Below are 18,336 nucleotides of genomic sequence, written 5' to 3'. Positions count from 1 at the left end.
TGAACATGTTAATATGAACAATATTTTTTTTAAAACACCAAAAATAATAAGATTCTTAAAATCTAGAAACGTTTGCAAGTCAATGATCTCTCTATGAACAGCCATCTAACAAATGAAGACGCACACATGAATTCCACAGCATAATGTTTAGAAAATCCTTCAATTCAGCTCAAGTGGATTAAGAACTCAAAAGCATTACGAAACCAGACATAAACGTGATTTCAGTTTCCTATTTTCAGTCTACTGATTCTGCCAAGCTCATATTAAATGTGAACAAACAACATCGTTTCAAACTGAAAAACTATGTTTCTCGTGTATTTGAAAAATGTTGTGTGTTCTCGTGTATTTCTCCTATTGTCCGAGTCGTTTAATGCCTTTACGTAAGCGGCACGTGGCAGTGTAAGCTAAGCTTTCTTTCATCTTTCTTCATGTGTTCGGCTAATGCAGAATCACAGTCTACATTATGCATTGCCATTGCACATATACTGCCATGTGTACATTCAATCATCAAATTAAACAGGTCACATTTCAATCACACCTACCTTCACAGAGTTAAACATAAGCCTGTAATAATATAAAGCAGTTTATTTTAAATAGGATTTAAAATAAATGTTATGATGAATTCTGGATTTTAAGGATTATGTCATGTTAAAGAGTTCTGTTATTCTGGGTTTATTTCCACAACCAGAAAGTATTCTCATCAGGAGATCACATCCATCCCTATAGAACCACCGCTGTCCTCATGAGAGAAACTCTGAGTCACAGTACAACACTAGGAGTCCATTACATTTCACACCTAGACATGAGGAATGAGAGTAGGACACTCGCCCCCGGTTTCACAGACCAGGCTTAAGATAGTCACAGACTAAAATGCATGTTTAAGATGTTTTAACTGAAAGCAACATGCACTGGCATATCTTATCACTGTCATTGTTTTGTCTCAAGATGGACACCAGTAATGTGTTTTTTTAAGGCATGTTTATAAAAGCTACTTAATGCTTTTTTTTCTAGAAATTCAGATTTTTTTTCTTAGGATTGTCCGATTTGAGAAATATAAACTCGCAAAACTCGGTAATCACGACATTTTCTCTCACAATTTTGACTTTCTCAGAATTGCAAGATTAAAACTTTTAATTCAGATTTTTCCCCCCCTCAAAACTGTGAGATATAACTAATTAAAAAAATCTAGTTAATTACGAGGAAAATAATCTGAATTAAAATTTTAATCTTGCAATTCTGAGAAAGTCAAAATTGCGAGATAAACTCGCAATTCTGACTTTCCCCCCCCACAAAACTCGCAAAATAAACTTGTAATTACAAGAAAAGTCAGAATTGTTTGATAAAAAGTCAAAATGACCTTTTTTATTTTATATTCTGTGGCGGAACATTAACTGTGGAATAACATGGCGATAAAAATATCTGATAGTTTAGGAGATTTATTGACTTTGACACAGTCATGGATGTCCGCTCTATGATATCATTTCCTGTCTTTATTTAGTTTTTTTCTACATGTTAGTTAGATTAAGCAGATGAGTTCAAATTATTTAAAGCAGTTTTGTTAACCTTTTTTTAAGGAAAATAATACATGATTGTAAAACTACATAGGCCTACATTTTTTTCTTTTAAACAACTTTATCTAACACTTCTTGTTTTTAAATAAGTTTTTCCATTTGTTTACCAAAAAAATAAAAAAAAATCCAAAGAAAAGTTTAAAATAAGTTTAGTTAGAACTTAGACGTCTTAACACTCCAGCGTTATGACACGAAACTCAAAAGCACGCGTGAGAGGAAAACACACTTTCGTGAGAAACACGCTGGACAAAGCAGAGAACACACTGGTCTTTCATGACAGGACAGGCTACTACTGTAGGCCTGAAACACGCTGCCAAAAACACGACAACTGCACTCAACGAGAACATATAAGCACACACAAGTCCGTACTAAAGTTCACATTAATGTGTACATAATCTAACTGCAGGTGTTGTACGTTCCTGTGACATTACTTAGGTTTTTATCAGCCTCCTCCCCTAAACAATAGACTACCGAAACCAGTGAACAGGGAAATGCGACAGAAACAACAAAACTGCTCCAGTGTGAAGAACGAAACGTTACCTTTAGAAACGCCGATACTGAAGATCCGTAAACTCCTGCCAGAAACGTGCGGGGTTCAGGGTGATCTATATGTGACTGGACACTTCCAGAGAAAGATTGAACACCTCGATTCTGCGTACAATCCCAGATTTCCTGGATCGTCCAGGTATGGGCGTGTCCGTGAGCGCGCAGGTGAGTCCAGCAGCGCGCTCCCAAACCACGTGACCACGCCGCTTCATTCCTGTGCATACCTGACTTGATTTAACCACTTGTTTTAAACAGTGCAAGAGTTTACTCTTTCTGACATGTAGTGGTTAAACTTGTACCTTATATTGTATTATCATAATGGTCAGAATATGTAAAAATACAAAATGTCGAAAAAATAGCCTATCATTACATTTAATAGGCTAAATGTTAAAATGTTTTTTATCCGATTTTTTAAATTATATTCCGTGCAATAATCATATCCATTTTGAGACACGAGCATGATTTTCGGTTCTTCTAGGTTATGGTGTTGCCATTTAAGATGTTAAGAAAAGTGATTTGAAAAATGGGTTATTTTGAATAAGTGTGTACTTAAAACCTCTAATATCTTGCTCAATATGCTTATGGTGACACATGTTGCCTTATCAGTATTTTGCATTATTAATCTTCCTATCTTTATATTTAAATGTTTATTAATCATATAAACCTTTTATAATTTCTTTTCACATGAATTGCGTTGCTTCAAACCAAACAAAATTCAATAAAACAAATATATTTTTATTTGAGACTAGAAATAGGCATATCATCCTTAAGAGGGCCTTTATGCCATTGTAATATACATTTTGATGTAATAAATACAGTGCATAATATACCTGTTTGATCAAAGAGCATATCCTACTGGGATAAACAACACCAAAACACCCTCTAGTGGATTGTATTTGTCTTTTGCAAGCAGTGACTAGTGTCTTTTGCACTACAGTATTATGCTTCAACAACAGATGAAGAGAACGAACGTTATTATGGAGGACCAAACCTGCAGAAATAAATACATGTGGGAAATATAAAAATAAATGAACGCATAAATAAATGTAAGAATACATGAATATATATATATAAAGGAAAAATACAAAAATTAAATTCAGGATTAAATTGAATTAATTAATTATTTTTTAATTTTTGCAGGCTTGATACTCCATATTTTATAACTGCTATTTTTAATTACATTAATTAAACATTAGAATAACTTGAAATAAGAATTATTGGTGCATTAATATACCTTGCAGCTCTTCAGGCATATTTTATAGACAGACAAATTCATGCGAGGCAGAAAAAGTAGAAAAGTTCTACTGAAGATGCAGCATTTAATAGCAACTAAAAACATTATACATAAAAGCACATTTAATTAATATATTACTCTAATCAAAATATATTTAAATACATTTTTATAAAAAGTTTTTTAAAGATTGATGGTTTTTAACTTTTAAACCCATTTAAATCTTTACACAAAGTAACATAGACCATTATAATTGTGCCGATTGTACGTCAAAATCACATGACCAAAACTTAATTTTTGGTACTAGTCATTGTACTGTAATGATCAAATAAATGAATGAAATCATTACTCACACAATACAAGTCAGGAGTGCTCACAATATAATTATACCATGATTCATATAGAATAAATTATACATTTCTTTGTATGACACATGCTTTAATCAGGTGTCACAGCTTTAACATGCGTACCGACCAGTGCATTTATGAGACAGTTACAGTACACTGGTCTAATGGGAGTGTAACTATTATTATGCAACAAACTTGTGTTTTCAAGTGGGTACAAAGTGCACAGTGTAAGGCACTGCAGTACTATAGTGTGGCAATCACTCTGCCATGGTTTCAGACGTAAGGCTTTTCTCAGTCCATGTGAATTAGCAGCTAGAGATATCCATTGTGCAAAGTTGTGGAGTGACGGGTGAGACAGCAATGTTTCGATGATCTGGTCCGCTTCAGAAAGCCTTACGCATCACTTAAAAAGAAAACAATATAAGCCACAGTCAATGATCTGGAGCGAATGACACAAAAGAGTTTGAGTTCCAGGGGAACTACGACACAAGGCATGTAATGAGAAAGGGGATATGTGTGATTTAACTGACCAGGTAGACGTCCAGACCAGACTCGGGTGTGCTCGGAAGAGGAGGAATGCCGTCCTCCAGAGCAAGAGTCGAGCTGGACGTTCTACAAAAAAGAAGAAAAAAAACCCAGTGATAAGTCAGACAGAAAGCTTTGGTGGCAATAACATTGTATTTAAGTTCTGTAAAGAAATATGAAAGTTCACAAAGACCTTTTTAATTAAACTAATATGTCTATATTAGTGTGTGTGTGTGTGTGTGTGTGTGTGTGTGTGTGTGTGTGTGTGTGTGTGTGTGTGTGTGTGGTCCTGGTATTCACTACGTTATGAGGACCAAAAATGTGTTAGGAAAACAACCTATAAATCATACGAAATTACGTTTTTTTTTTTTGAAAATGTAAAAATGCAGAAAGTTTTGTGTGATGAGAAGTTGTGAGCGTGTGCGTGTTTGTGTGTGTGTGTGTGTGTGTGTGTGTGTGTGTTAAATAAACACCTGTTTTCTGTTTGTAGTTCAGTTTTCACATCATCTAAAGAGGAAGCAGAAGACAAAGTGGCCACGGAAACAGCTGGATCGAGTCTTGTGGAGCTTGGAATAACATCAGGTTTCTGAGGGGAGGGTTTATCTGTCATAAAGAAGTAGCATGGGAAGAAATTATTTATGTTAAATGTCAAAAATATTCAATTGTATGGCATCCCTTGTAAAAATAGAAGTACATTTTATTATACTTTTAAAAAGAGTACTTATGCAAATGATATACTTCAGAAGAATAGAATAGACTTCATATGAAATGATGTATTGTTTTTGGACACTTAATTGCATTTAAATTAAATTAAATTATTTTAAATGGCTTTTTTACCCACTTAAGTAGGACTTAAGTACATCTTTATATGTAATTTCAATACGTGTGTCATGTATTTACATATATTTGTAATTACACATTTGTGATGAAGTTGCAATTTAAAATGAACTTTAAATATACAACCCGAATTCCGGAGAAGTTGGGACGTTTTTTAAATTTGAATAAAATGAAAACTATAAGACTTTCAAATCACATGAGCCAATATTTTATTCACAATAGAACATAGATAACATAACAAATGTTTAAACGGAGAAATTTTACACTTTTATCCACTAAATGAGCTCATTTTAAATTTGATGCCTGCTACAGGTCTCAAAATAGTTGGGACGGGGCACGTTTACCATGGTGTAACATCTCCTCTTCTTTCCAAAACAGTTTGAAGACGTCTGGGCATCGAGTTTATGAGTGTCTGGAGTTCTATTGTGAATAAAATATTGGCTCATGTGATTTGAAAGTCTTATAGTTTTCATTTTATTCAAATTTAAAAAACGTCCCAACTTCTCCGGAATTCGGGTTGTAATATTGTATTACACTGTCACATGTATGTTTTGTTTTAGTTCTAGTTCCTGTTTCCTTTGTTCTCATTTTCCCGCCACCAGTTAGTTTCCTTGGTTACTGATTAAGGTACGCACCTGTTTCGGTTTCTGATGATTAGCCTCAATTGTGTATTTAAGCCCTTAGTTTCGCTATACGTGGTTGTGTATCTTTACTCCTAGTTATTCTCCTGCATGTTTCCTAGTTGGATTTTGATTAAAGACTGTTTGTTTGTTGTACTCCATTAATCATGCGCTCATTGCATCATTACAAAAGCACTACAGTTGAAACTATAATCAAGTACTTTTTTGCATGTGCTTTAGTATGTTAGTCAACACATTAAATTAAGTGTACTTCTTGAAAACATTACAAAAGGCTATTAAAACACAATGGGTCTCATTCATGAAACACGAGCAGAACGAATTTTTGTGTAAATCGTGTGTAAAGTGGTTCTGGCGTAAAGTTTCGGATTCATTAAAATGTTCGTATTTTCCAAATGTTAGTTGGTACGCTTAACACCCTCATTAATTTTTGCTCATTAATAAGGCTGCATTTTAATTCACCTTAATCGGGTACATATTTGCACAAAATTTTGAAAAAATATTATATATAGTAATTACATACAGTTTTTCTTATTATGAGAGCCAGTAATAGCATCTGCGATGGTGGTCCTTCTCCAGTTTGAATACTATTTTTCCGAAGTGAACTAATTAGTTTTTTGCTCTCAAGCTTAATGTCGAACCATTTTCTTCTCACTTCTGGGAATGTTCGATTAACAGATGAAACTCCATTAACTGCATCTGTAATATGCTGCCAAGCTTCCTTTTTTTTCGGACCCGATACACCACTATGTACGCTTGAAAATAAAATGTGGCGTTTTGAATGAACTTCTGATAATAAAACTTCAATTTCTGCATCTGAGAATTTTTTTTTTCATTCGCATTCATGTCATAATATGATGCCCATATATAGGTGTCAGTCGGATTTAATGGGCGGGATTTATGGTAATTGAGAATGAACGTGCACGCGCATCCCATTTACGACTGATTGGAATTCATTAACACACACACACATTTCACTATCACATCTGACGTTTACGAAGTATTTGTGAATCAAGAGAAGAGTTTTCGGGAAGGTCTCTTTACGCGCAAATCACCAGCATATTTACTCGTATATTTACGAATGTTTCATGAATGAGACCTAATGATTTAAAACCTACTTTAATGTAAAACTATTAATTTGGCATTACATTTGATTATTTGCTCCAAAAATAACATCATCATGCATGTTTGGAATGATATGCACTAAATATAAATTAAATATCATTTTTGGTTGAACTGTTCCTTTAAGTAAAACTGTAAGATTTATAAATGTGTGTAATAGGGAAGTACTCTTCTAAGTCGGCTTGCACAAGAAGCACCTGTATCATCGATGTTTTCGAGTTTTTCGAGGCTTAGCGCCCTCCTCTCTTCTTGACTCTCTTCATTTACAGTCGACAGGACCTCCTGTGAGGCGGACCGACACTGGATAGAGCTCTTCTTCCTTCTCGAGGACGCTCCACGGAGAGCTAAAAGCAAAGAAGGGGGGAAAGAAAGAGGGAGAAATGTGAGATGTGGTACAGCATTTCAAATGATCATAACTCCATTGTAAATAATAAAGAAGAATTAAACTTACGGTGAATCTTTTTAAATACCGTGCCACCCATGAATTTCAGGAATCTGTCAGCGTAGAAATTAGGTCTATGGACAGATACTGTGTCCTAGCATGCAAAGTTGCAAAGAGCCATAAATCATAATGATGTTCAAATAGTAGTATATAATAAAATAATATTTCAGTTTAAAAAAGGGAAAAATACATACACCATCATGCACAAGAGCCTTCCATGAGTGTTCAACCTTCTTTATAAATCTATGTATATAAGATAGACATATTCAGTATTCAACATTTTCAACACAGGAGATCACAAAGAACCACACATTAACACAAACGTAATCTCAGACAAGAACCGAAATCGAATTGAATTTACATCGCGACCGTTAAAAAAGTACACACTATACAAGTATGAATGTGTGTAGTTTGAATGTAATCCGGACGTACTACATTTGCCATGTTGATAATGTCACATGACCGGATTAGTAAAGTGTCCATTGAAGACACACTTCAGAATCTCACCAGAAGTAGTGGGTCATCCGGGAACTTTTCACTGTTTTTCCAATACTATGTATTCGCACAAACTTCTCTTTTGGCTTACTGTTTTTTCGCATACTATATACTGTAGTAGGGAAGTATTTGATTTCGGATGCAGCGAGGGAGTACAAATACTAGATACAATCAAAGGAAACTAAATGAAGAACAGGTAACCATAGAAACAAACTAACAAAGGGAACAGGAACTAAACACAGAAAGGAAACACAGGAACGGTAACATAAGGAGACTCATACCTGTAGGACTGCAGGATATCAATAATCCCCAAAAAGATCAGCAACTTCTCTTCTTTGTGTTTAGCAGGGATGCCACCCATTCTAGAAAAAAAAGCACATGATTATTTCAAAACTAATCCAAGGTCAGTCATAAAATCGATTGGAAATGTTTTAAAAGAACAGAGGAAGCATTTTACATTTTTTGACATTCTGATACCCCCCTTTTTTAGTCGATCAGATTCCCTGACAACACTATTTGTTCTATGAATCATTTTGTGTATTCAGATTAGCTGACAGGAACAAAATGAAAGAATTGTATATATATATTTATACCATGGTCTTTTTGAATACTTAATTCTGATTGGACGGAAGGTGTGCAATAAAAGCGTTTAATGCACAGGTAGTTCCAGTCAGTTTAATCACCGTTCTATATTAATGCGCTGTTTTCGTTGAATCACACACACACATATGTCAATTGGAGATTGCGCTGCGCACACACAGAAACATTCAGGAGCACAGAGACTTTTCAATGCTGCCCCGCGACTTTTAGTAATAAAATAGCTTTGCAACTGAATCACTACATCATTATATTTCTCAGTAACAAGGGGGTTATACTGCTGGTTTTAAATTAAACTTACAACATCATTGTTAATATAATTGAGAGAGATGCTGAAGAGACACAGGTAATAAACTCTCTCTCTCTCAACAATTAATTAAATTTAATTCTATAATTCATTAATTCAATTAAATGTAATCTTATGCACTACTTTATCTCAGTCTGATTCAAAGTGGACGGATCTACGAGCTGCAAACATACATTTTCAAACATCAAAGCTTTAAGTTGTCAATGCTGGTAAATGACCATGGTATAACATATATATCACCAAGTCTGCATTTATTTGATAACAAAAAAAAAAAAAAAAATACAGTAAAACAGTAATATTGTAGGTAACACTTTATTTTGATGGTCCCTTTTGAACATTTTGTTGATTATAAGTAACTTTGCAACTACATGTTCACTAACTCTCATTAGAGTATTAGTAGACTGTCTGCTTAATATCTGATATTTATTGTGATGTTCCCCCAAAAGACATTCTACTGACTATAAGTAACTTTGCAACTACATGTCAACTTATTCTAACCCGAACACTACCAGTCTACTAATACTCTACTAACACCAACTCTTCACTTTCTTCTGTGTGGGCCTGTGAGTGAGTTCACGAGAGCAACACGACGCATGCGCGAGAACTGAGAAGATGACGCTCACGGGTCTCCATGTTTAAAATGGTTGTAAAGTGTGCATTTCCTGGATGTCTGAATCGTGAGAAACCAACGAGAAAACGACTGGTGACGGGTGGTTGGGTAGATATTGTGTTTTGCGGTAGGTGGTATGCCATACGGAACCGTTGCCACTGAAACTGCATTAACGCACCAGTGGGGCTCGACAGCCTTAGTCAAACGGGTTGGCGCGTATGGTTGGGTCGCGGAGAGATTGTGATATTGTGGTTAGGTCTCAGCAGCAGGAGGGATGTAGAGGTCAGTAAGCTGGGCTGAGTTGAGTGGGGGACGGAGGGGGGTGACTCTGGGACGCCAGAGTCACTGTCGAGCCCTCTTGAGGTGTCGTGGGCTAGTCGACGAAACACTGAGGACGGAAGGTGCCCACTTGAAGACCCTAGAGATGTCCCCTACTCGGTTCAATCCAGACGGTTGTCGTGCTGGTCCTGTAGTTGCAGCCGTCGCGTGTGCTGACGCGCCAAGTACACTGCAGTCGTTAACGCCGGACAGAAGGGGAGTCACACCACCATATGGAAAGAAGCGTAAATGGATGGAGAAGCATAGCTTACTGTAAAGCTACGTCTTAGTGTTGCTTATCTTGGCGAAAGCCGAGTACAAATCAGCATGAAGTTTTAACATCTACTCTCGTGTAATGGAAATCATTAATTTCTTCTTTTTTCTTTTTTTTTAAGTACTGACCCCAAACTTTTGAATGACATTTTTGGAGAAAGGGCGTGTGGTGAAAGTTTGCCAAACAACTTAAAACCAAGGCTGCATTTATTTGATCAAAAATATAGTAAAAACAGTAACATTGTGAAATATTGTTTCAATTTAAAATAGCAGTTTTCTTTTTAAATATATTTTAAAATGCCATTTATACCTGTGATGGCTGAATTTTCAGCAGCCATTACTGCCTAATATTTTTGTGGAAACTGCTGTATTTTTTTCAGTATTCTTTGATGAATATAAAGTAAAAAACAAAAAAACAACAACAGCATTTATTATCAATTTAATGCATCCTTGCTAAATGAAAGTGTTAATTTCTTTTTTAAACGAAAAGTACTGACCCCAAACTTTTGAACAGTAGGCTGACATGTCTTTGAAGGATATATTTTTGGAGAAAGGGCGTGTGGTGAAAGTTTGCCAAACAACATAAACTGCTTACAACTTTTATTTCTGTTTACTCTGAAAACGGAGCGGTTTCACTCACGTGTCGTCGTCGGCGTCAGCGAGAGGCTCGGCAGCTTTGCCGTCTCCTTGAATGGACTCGCGGGCTGTGGAGTACAGGACCTTCTGCCCACCCTGACGCTTACTGTCCCCTCGGCCTCCTCTCCCCCTCATCTTCCTGTCCAGAACATGGATTCCCAGCAGCAAACTGTAGTCCATGATTTTAAAGCTTTCCAGCACCTGAGGAAGAAAATGAATGGAAATCACAACCACAAGTCACTTATAATGCCAAATGATAGGGCTCTATCATACAACCGGCGCAATGCAAAACTTTGCAAGTTTCAGCCTGACGCAGTTATCATTTTCATGTCCTGCGCCACGTTGTTTAAATAGCAAATGCATTTGTGCTTATTTTTGCGCCCATGAAAAAAAAATATGCGCTGGTCTGAAAACGAAGTGTGTTCAGGCGCATTGTTGGCGAGTTGCTATTTTGAGGTAACTGAAATAGACTGCGCCACTGACCAACTGAAACCTGGTCTGAAGTCAATGGTGCAGTGTTTATTTTTTTTTGTTATTTAACCTTCATCCTCCCCTTGGGTCATTTTGAGCCAGAATATTTTGTGTCCTTTTTAAAAAAAATTGACCTTTGTCACACTTGAACCACGAATACACACAACAAAATTGAATGGATTCGAGGAGTTTTGTGGTTGAAATGGAAAAAAGTAACAAATCAGGAATGAATGGAATGCGAGGAATGCTTCAGTACACATAAAATTATTTTATAATGTCTACATGTGTGTCTGAATGCATCCTTAAGAAAAACTGACTTTAGGTCCCAGGGGAAACAGCTCATTTGCTCCAATTAGTGCTATAAGGCTAGCCTGGATGCCAGCCCGAACCCCGCCCATAACATTTTTTGGTCGAGAAGTTTGGTCTGGACTCAATCCATTGAGGAGTAATTATGATCAGTCAAAAAATGTTCGGGCCAATCAAATTGCCAGGGGGGGCTTTATACGATGATGGACAGATGGTCTGCAGGGACGTAATCATCACGTTATCAAAGAGCGCGATGACTGCAGCTGAAGAATTGAGATGTATAGATCCCGCTATCGCGCCTGTTGTAAAATAAATCGACAGCGCATTCATTTTAATAGACGAACAGAAAACTGCAATCAAGGCATTTATCGATCGGAAAGATATTTTTGCCGTCCTTCCTTCAGGATTCGGCAAAAGTGTAACTTATCAGCTGGCTCCGATGGTCACTAAGAAGATGGGACGCAATGAAACCCTGTGGTCGTTGTGGTTTCTCCTTTGGTCGCACTCATAGAGGACCAAGTAAAAGAAGCAACACTCGTTATTTTACTTCTTCCAGCGTGCGTGCATTTGAGTTCTGTAGTTGACAACTGTGCTATGCAAAGTAGTTGACTTACTGCGTTGCTCTCATTGGTTGTAGGTCTATCCAATTGAGTGCAGAGTTTTTTTTTCCTGGTTCGGTTAAGACACGCCTCATAATCAAAGCCCTATGGAGCAGTATCAGACTCACATTCTGACTAGAATATGAGTATGACGAAGTCAGGCTACAATAGGGCCATCTAGTGGCTAGAGTCATGAAATATCATTTTTATATTTTGAGCTGAATTAAAAGGTTTAGGCATAAAATTGTGTTATTTTGAATTACAAGGTGAAAAAAATGTGAGGAATGTGCTTAAATTACTATTTATTTCCCAAAAAATTGCATTCAAAAATAGAAAAAATATGATCAAAATGAAATAAAATAAGGTTTCTGGACAAAAAAAAAAAGTTAAGTATAATTTTAGGGCTTCGGATCATTTTGACCCACGAGGGAAGGATTTGTTACAAAATGCGAGGGAAGGATGAGCACATTAGAATTAAAATATTATTATTATGTACATAATGATATGGTGGAATGGTCTGCTTGAGAGCTTTAACTTTGTGCACGAGCAGATCCGATTGCTCTCTGGAGAAGCGTTCGGTCTTTCCGCTTGCAAATTCCGCAAAAAAAAAAAATGCACATGTAAATAGCGAATCCGCCATGGCGTGAGCGCAACTGGCTTTTAAAGTGTTCAACAATACGACTCACCCGACAATCTCTCTGAAGAGTCTTCATCAAGGCGCTGTACGTGTCTGCATCGAAGTAAAGGCCTTCGTGCATCTCCTGGAAGTCCAGATCTTTAAAGGTCGGGGAGGATTTGCCACGCTCCTTCCGTGACGCTCTGCGTTTGTAAGTGGAGCCCTTCAAGTCGTATTTGTAGTGCATTTTCAAAGAGCGAGGCAGAATGTTGTTCATCACCACCAATCTGATATTAACACCGCCACACTGAATGCAGTACAGCCCGTAAAACTTCGGTAGGAGGGTCCTTGGGTTCTGGTTCAGATTCTGCAATCGAGAAGGACAGATACGTTTTTTAAAAGAGAAAAATATGGTATACTTACTGTAAAATTGCCAGAAGATAGTGGGGGTTGACTGTTAACTGACTGTTTAATGTGTTTTTAATGTGCAGTGTAGTCCTGTATGTCTACAGTAAACAGGGCCATGAAACGGCAATACAATGATTATCTTGAGTCTGCATTACTCATTTTTATATTTAAATGTTAATTTTAAATGTGAGGAACTGGGATGTTTTAGATGAAAAAAAGATTCACTAAAAAGACAGCAGTGTATAGTGCAGTTTCTGCCTGTATTGTTGTCAGTTGTGGCAGGTTGTGTGGCTCACCATGTAATAACCTGGAAGCAGCTTCTGCAGAAATTCAGCTTCTTTGTTCTGCACAGTCTTTATAATGAACTCATCATCACTGGTTAAGTAAAACCACGAGCTACTCGCTCCAGGGTTCGACAGCTCGATCAGAGGTTCTTTACAAATAGAGTACTGCAGATGAAAATACGCATTAATAATGCAGATTCTACAAACACACGTGCACTTTCATTTTCAAATGGTCTCATTTCTGTGTTGTTAATGTTCACTAAAACTGAAACTAAAAAAAAAAAAAAAATGAAATGAAGCTAAAATAAAACAAAATATAAATATCAAAAAACTTACTTAAAACTTTGAAAAACATCAAATTAAACAAAAATTAGATGCTGCCTTGCCAAATAACTGAAATAAAATAAGTTTAAATTGAAGTACTAAAACTAAAACTGAAGTAAATATCAATATATGAATAAATATTAGAATAGTAAAAAAATACAAAAATAACACTGCCTCGTTTGTCTCCCAATGACTTTGCAATGACATAATTTACAGGATGCTAAACTTTATTTTTTATTACTTATTTATTATTTTTGTCCTATTATTCAATATATTGACTAATATATTGTTTAATGTGATGCAACATTTGAAATACAACATTAATTTTGTTCATTTTAGCCCATTATTAAGTTTAAAACATTACATTTTTAAGGGCCTATACAGGTCCTTCTCAAAAAATTAGCATATTGTGATAAAGTTAATTATTTTCCATAATGTAATGATAAAAATGAAACTTTAATATATTTTAGATTCATTGCACACCAACTGAAATATTTCAGGTCTTTTATTGTTTTAATTCTGATGATTTTAGCATACAGCTCATGAAAACCCAAAATTCCTGTCTCAAAAAATTAGCATATTTCATCCGACCAATAAAATAGGTGTTTTTAATACAAAAAAAAAAGTCAACCTTCAAATAATTATGTTCAGTTATGCACTCAATAGTCAATACTTGGTCGGGAATCCTTTTGCAGAAATGACTGCTTCAATGCGGCGTGGCATGGAGGCAATCAGCCTGTGGCACTGCTGAGGTGTTATGGAGGCCCAGGATGCTTCGATAGCGGCCTTAAGCTCATCCAGAGTGTTGGGTCTTGCGTCTCTCAACTTTCTCTTCACAACATCCCACAGATTCTCTATGGGGTTCAGGTCAGGAGAGTTGGCAGGCCAATTGAGCACAGTAATACCATGGTCAGTAAACCATTTACCAGTGGTTTTGGCACTGTGAGCGGGTGCCAGGTCGTGCTGAAAAATGAAATCTTCATCTCCATAAAGCTTTTCAGCAGATGGAAGCATGAAGTGCTCCAAAATCTCCTGATAGCTAGCTGCATTGACCCTGCCCTTGATAAAACACAGTGCACCAACACCAGCAGCTGACATGGCACCCCAGACCATCACTGACTGTGGGTACTTGACACTGGACTTCAGGCATTTTGGCATTTCCTTCTCCCCAGTCTTCCTCCAGACTCTGGCACCTTGATTTCCGAATGACATGCAAAACTGAGCAACAGTCCAGTGCTGCTTCTCTGTAGCCCAGGTCAGGCGCTTCTGCCGCTGTTTCTGGTTCAAAAGTGGCTTGACCTGGGGAATGCGGCACCTGTATCCCATTTCCTGCACACGCCTGTGCACGGTGGCTCTGGATGTTTCTACTCCAGACTCAGTCCACTGCTTCCGCAGGTCCCCCAAGGTCTGGAATCGGTCCTTCTCCAGCTTCCTCAGGGTCCGGTCACCTCTTCTCGTTGTGCAGCGTTTTTTTGCCACACTTTTTCCTTCCCACAGACTTCCCACTGAGGTGCCTTGATACAGCACTCTGGGAACAGCCTATTTGTTCAGAAATTTCTTTCTGTCTTATCCTCTTGCTTGAGGGTGTCAATGATGGCCTTCTGGACAGCAGTCAGGTCGGCAGTCTTACCCATGATTGCGGTTTTGAGTAATGAAACAGGCTGGGAGTTTTTAAAAGCCTCAGGAATCTTTTGCAGGTGTTTAGAGTTAATTAGTTGATTCAGATGATTAGGTTAATAGCTTGTTTAGAGACCATTTTCATGATATGCTAATTTTTTGAGACAGGGATTTTGGGTTTTCATGAGCTGTATGCCAAAATCATCAGTATTAAAACAATAAAATACCTGAAATATTTCAGTTGGTGTGCAATGAATCTAAAATATATGAAAGTTTCATTTTTATCATTACATTATGGAAAATAATGAACTTTATCACAATATGCTAATTTTTTGAGAAGGACCTGCATGTAAGGAATTTGTGTGAACAGCTTGTAACGAAACTTAAAAAAAAAAAAACTTAAAAGTCTTAGATGTCTATGAAAGCCTGTAGACTATTTATTATGTGAAGGAATCGGGACGTTTTCGCTGGGAAAATCCAAAGTATGTGACGTCTACACGAGGCTCTCTTCCGTTCAATGACACATGAATTGAATGCTTTTCTACATATAGCCCTGAAATTTTTTTGTGGAGAATATGATCTTTTGAAATTTCTTTTTTTATGGTACAAATGGTACTGTTTCCTGAGAAATTCTCTAGAATTTCAGGATTCTTGACTGTAAATAATTATCTTAGTCTTACCAGATAATCGTCTGGTTTAATCCCAAAGAGCTCCCTGAAGTAACGGAAAGCCAAAGGAGCGTAATTCTTAAAGCGAAAGTCAGGGTAATGATGAGCTGGGGTCAGATTGCTGCCTTCGCTGAAAGACAAAAGATACAATATTCAAATATTCGTTATTAAAACAAAACTGTGTCGCACTTTTTCAAAACCTAGCATTTTTAGGCATTGACCAATTACTGACCAATTGCAGATTGCAGTAGGAATTCAGCTCTGCTAATTAATCATGCAGAAAATATTAAACAAGCTTATATCAAAATACAACAGAACTGTTGACATTTGAAACAGGGCCATTGTATCTCAGTGTTTGAATAGTGAGTAAATGGCAACCACACATTACATCTGTCGAGTGTGAAGCCCGGTACATGTACATTAATACTGTACCTTGGGAGAAAGACACTCTCAACAACGTAAAAGTCTTGCATGAGAACATCTCTGTCTGGTTTGGAGGTCAGATTGCCGACTGTGTACCCAATGCCAAGCTGGATGGCTCCTCTCAAGGCTTCAGCTGTGGGCTGGAGAAAATGCATGAAGAAACAGGAAAAGTAATCATCACTGCAGAGATAAAGGCCACTCTTATCAGTACTCCAGTAACAACACACATGGGAGGAAGTCATAGACAAGGAAGTTGAGGCATATGGCCACGTTTAGAGGGCATTTACAAGAAGACATTTACTTGGTATTACCGGTAGAATGTCACAATATGAGCAAATAAATATAAAAATGTACAGTATTGTGAAAAAAATACAGTATGGTGAAACTGTAACGCTCTTGAATTGTGATGGCAGCTGCAAAAATGTGTAAAATCTAGTGTTTTATCAAACATTTAGAATACTAGTATAACTAACTAAACGTCTTTCACAGACTCAATTATTTTCACTTTAATTTTGGAAACTAATCATAAATGTCACGGTTGATGTAGGGAAGAGGAGAGGCTTGGATCGAATTGCAAACAGTATTTATTAAAGAAAAAAAAAGGTAATTCATGCAACGAAGAAACAAAACAAACACGAACAGAACAACTCTACAAACCATGCAAAGACAACAGCTGACAAATACTGACTGAAACATGGGGGTATTTATACACAGGAAGACAAGAGGCTAACAAGGAACAGGTGAGGGTAATGAGTTACTATGGAAACTAATGAGGGTAACTATAGGAACAAACAAGGCAATGGAAACAAAGGAAACAGGAACTAATCACAGGAAGTCAAACACCAGGAACAATAGGAACAAGAATGCACTTCAAAATAAGAGTCTTAAACACGAGACAGGAATCATAACAATAATGACCCTACTGCATTACAAAAAAGCACAAACCACATGACCAAGTGAAAATAAGAAATTATATTTTGCATTAAAAAAATGTATGCACATTTTTTTTCATAGCAAATAAATGTAATGTATCCAGACACATTTTTTTGGGAATTGTAATTTTTCCTCAATGATTATAATTAGATTATAAATACTGTAACACATTAAGGAAAATAATCTGGTACAGACAAAATAATGATAATTATTTCATTAAAAGTTTTTACCATAAACACTTAATGGTATTACAGTTTTTCTCAGTCGCTTTGGTACATTTCTCAGATTAGAATTGAAATTCTCAAAACTACATGTTCAATCTTCACATCATTGTGTCAAAAAGCAGTTTCTCATTTATTTGAACAAGTTGCAAATGCTTTGGTACATCCATGCAAATGATTATGTACAATTCTCTGCTGTTTCCTACATTATCAATTGCTTATGTCATGTTGATCAAAATGTATTATAATGGGTCTCTGTTGAATAGCCATAGTTAACATCAGAACATCCCTCCAGAGTACACTGTTATACTGACAACATGACTAAGCAATTTGACCGTCTTATCCGTACACAATGACACAAGGACTTGTCCTTCTGATGGCACTGACATGTTCATTGACACAGATATTTTATATTTACTTTTGAGAGATGAACTAAGGATGTTGAGCAAGAGACTAGCTTCTGCAGGAAATCCATGGTGCTTTGCTATTTGTATGAATTGTTTTGAGAAATGCACTTACTGTTGTACAAATGTCGAGGATGATTCGAGAAATGTACCAAACCGACTGAGAAAAACTGTAATACTTTAAAAATTGATAAGAATCATACTTATTTTTAGTTAATTTAAGAATAATTACTTCTTGCATTAAACTATTTTATTGTATTATTTTTATATGAAATTAAATTTTTTTTTTTTTTTTTTTTTTTGTGGCACTACAGTAATTGTGGGGAAGGTGGGCAAGCAGGTGCTTAATTTAAATAATAATCTTTATTTTTTTTATATATTTATTTGTATTCTATGATTTGGGGGTGAAAAGTACAGTGGCTGAGAGAGCTCAGCGCGCTGCAACTGAAGAAAACACATGTAAATAGAAAAACACCCGCAAATTAAGAAAAAAAGTTTTACAACACGTGTGCTCCAAATACTCAACACAACCAAATACAGAAACCTTGAAGTGGGACTTTGGAGTGA

The 18,336-nt window shown here is 36.4% G+C and overlaps 2 protein-coding genes across 3 annotated transcripts in view; both read right to left on the bottom strand.

The window, feature by feature from the left end:
- Positions 1 to 2,269, bottom strand: part of tjp2a (tight junction protein 2a (zona occludens 2)) — a 39,820-nt gene extending 37,551 nt beyond the window's left edge. The window contains exon 1 of one of the 2 annotated variants that reach the window (XM_056241714.1): positions 2,112 to 2,269. The gene's annotated coding sequence lies outside the window, so the exon portion shown is untranslated. The remainder of the gene's footprint in view (positions 1 to 2,111) is intronic. The other variant, XM_056241713.1, reaches the window with a different exon arrangement.
- A 1,442-nt stretch (positions 2,270 to 3,711) lies between these two features.
- Positions 3,712 to 18,336, bottom strand: part of pip5k1ba (phosphatidylinositol-4-phosphate 5-kinase, type I, beta a) — a 23,038-nt gene continuing 8,413 nt past the window's right edge. The window contains exons 4-15 of the mRNA XM_056241727.1: positions 16,221 to 16,351; positions 15,801 to 15,918; positions 13,192 to 13,344; positions 12,558 to 12,854; positions 10,500 to 10,696; positions 8,036 to 8,116; positions 7,454 to 7,502; positions 7,269 to 7,353; positions 7,015 to 7,161; positions 4,694 to 4,823; positions 4,226 to 4,307; positions 3,712 to 4,098 (exon numbers count right to left, since the gene is read on the bottom strand). Of these exons, the coding sequence (XP_056097702.1) occupies positions 4,096 to 4,098; positions 4,226 to 4,307; positions 4,694 to 4,823; positions 7,015 to 7,161; positions 7,269 to 7,353; positions 7,454 to 7,502; positions 8,036 to 8,116; positions 10,500 to 10,696; positions 12,558 to 12,854; positions 13,192 to 13,344; positions 15,801 to 15,918; positions 16,221 to 16,351 (1,473 nt within the window). The 3' untranslated portion in view covers positions 3,712 to 4,095. The remainder of the gene's footprint in view (positions 4,099 to 4,225; positions 4,308 to 4,693; positions 4,824 to 7,014; positions 7,162 to 7,268; positions 7,354 to 7,453; positions 7,503 to 8,035; positions 8,117 to 10,499; positions 10,697 to 12,557; positions 12,855 to 13,191; positions 13,345 to 15,800; positions 15,919 to 16,220; positions 16,352 to 18,336) is intronic.

The sequence above is a fragment of the Rhinichthys klamathensis genome, unplaced genomic scaffold (assembly GCF_029890125.1).
Source record: "Rhinichthys klamathensis goyatoka isolate OS25496 unplaced genomic scaffold, OSU_Roscu_1.1 h1tg000665l_1, whole genome shotgun sequence".
NCBI lineage: Eukaryota > Metazoa > Chordata > Actinopteri > Cypriniformes > Leuciscidae > Rhinichthys > Rhinichthys klamathensis.
This window is presented reverse-complemented; position numbering and strand designations above follow the sequence as displayed.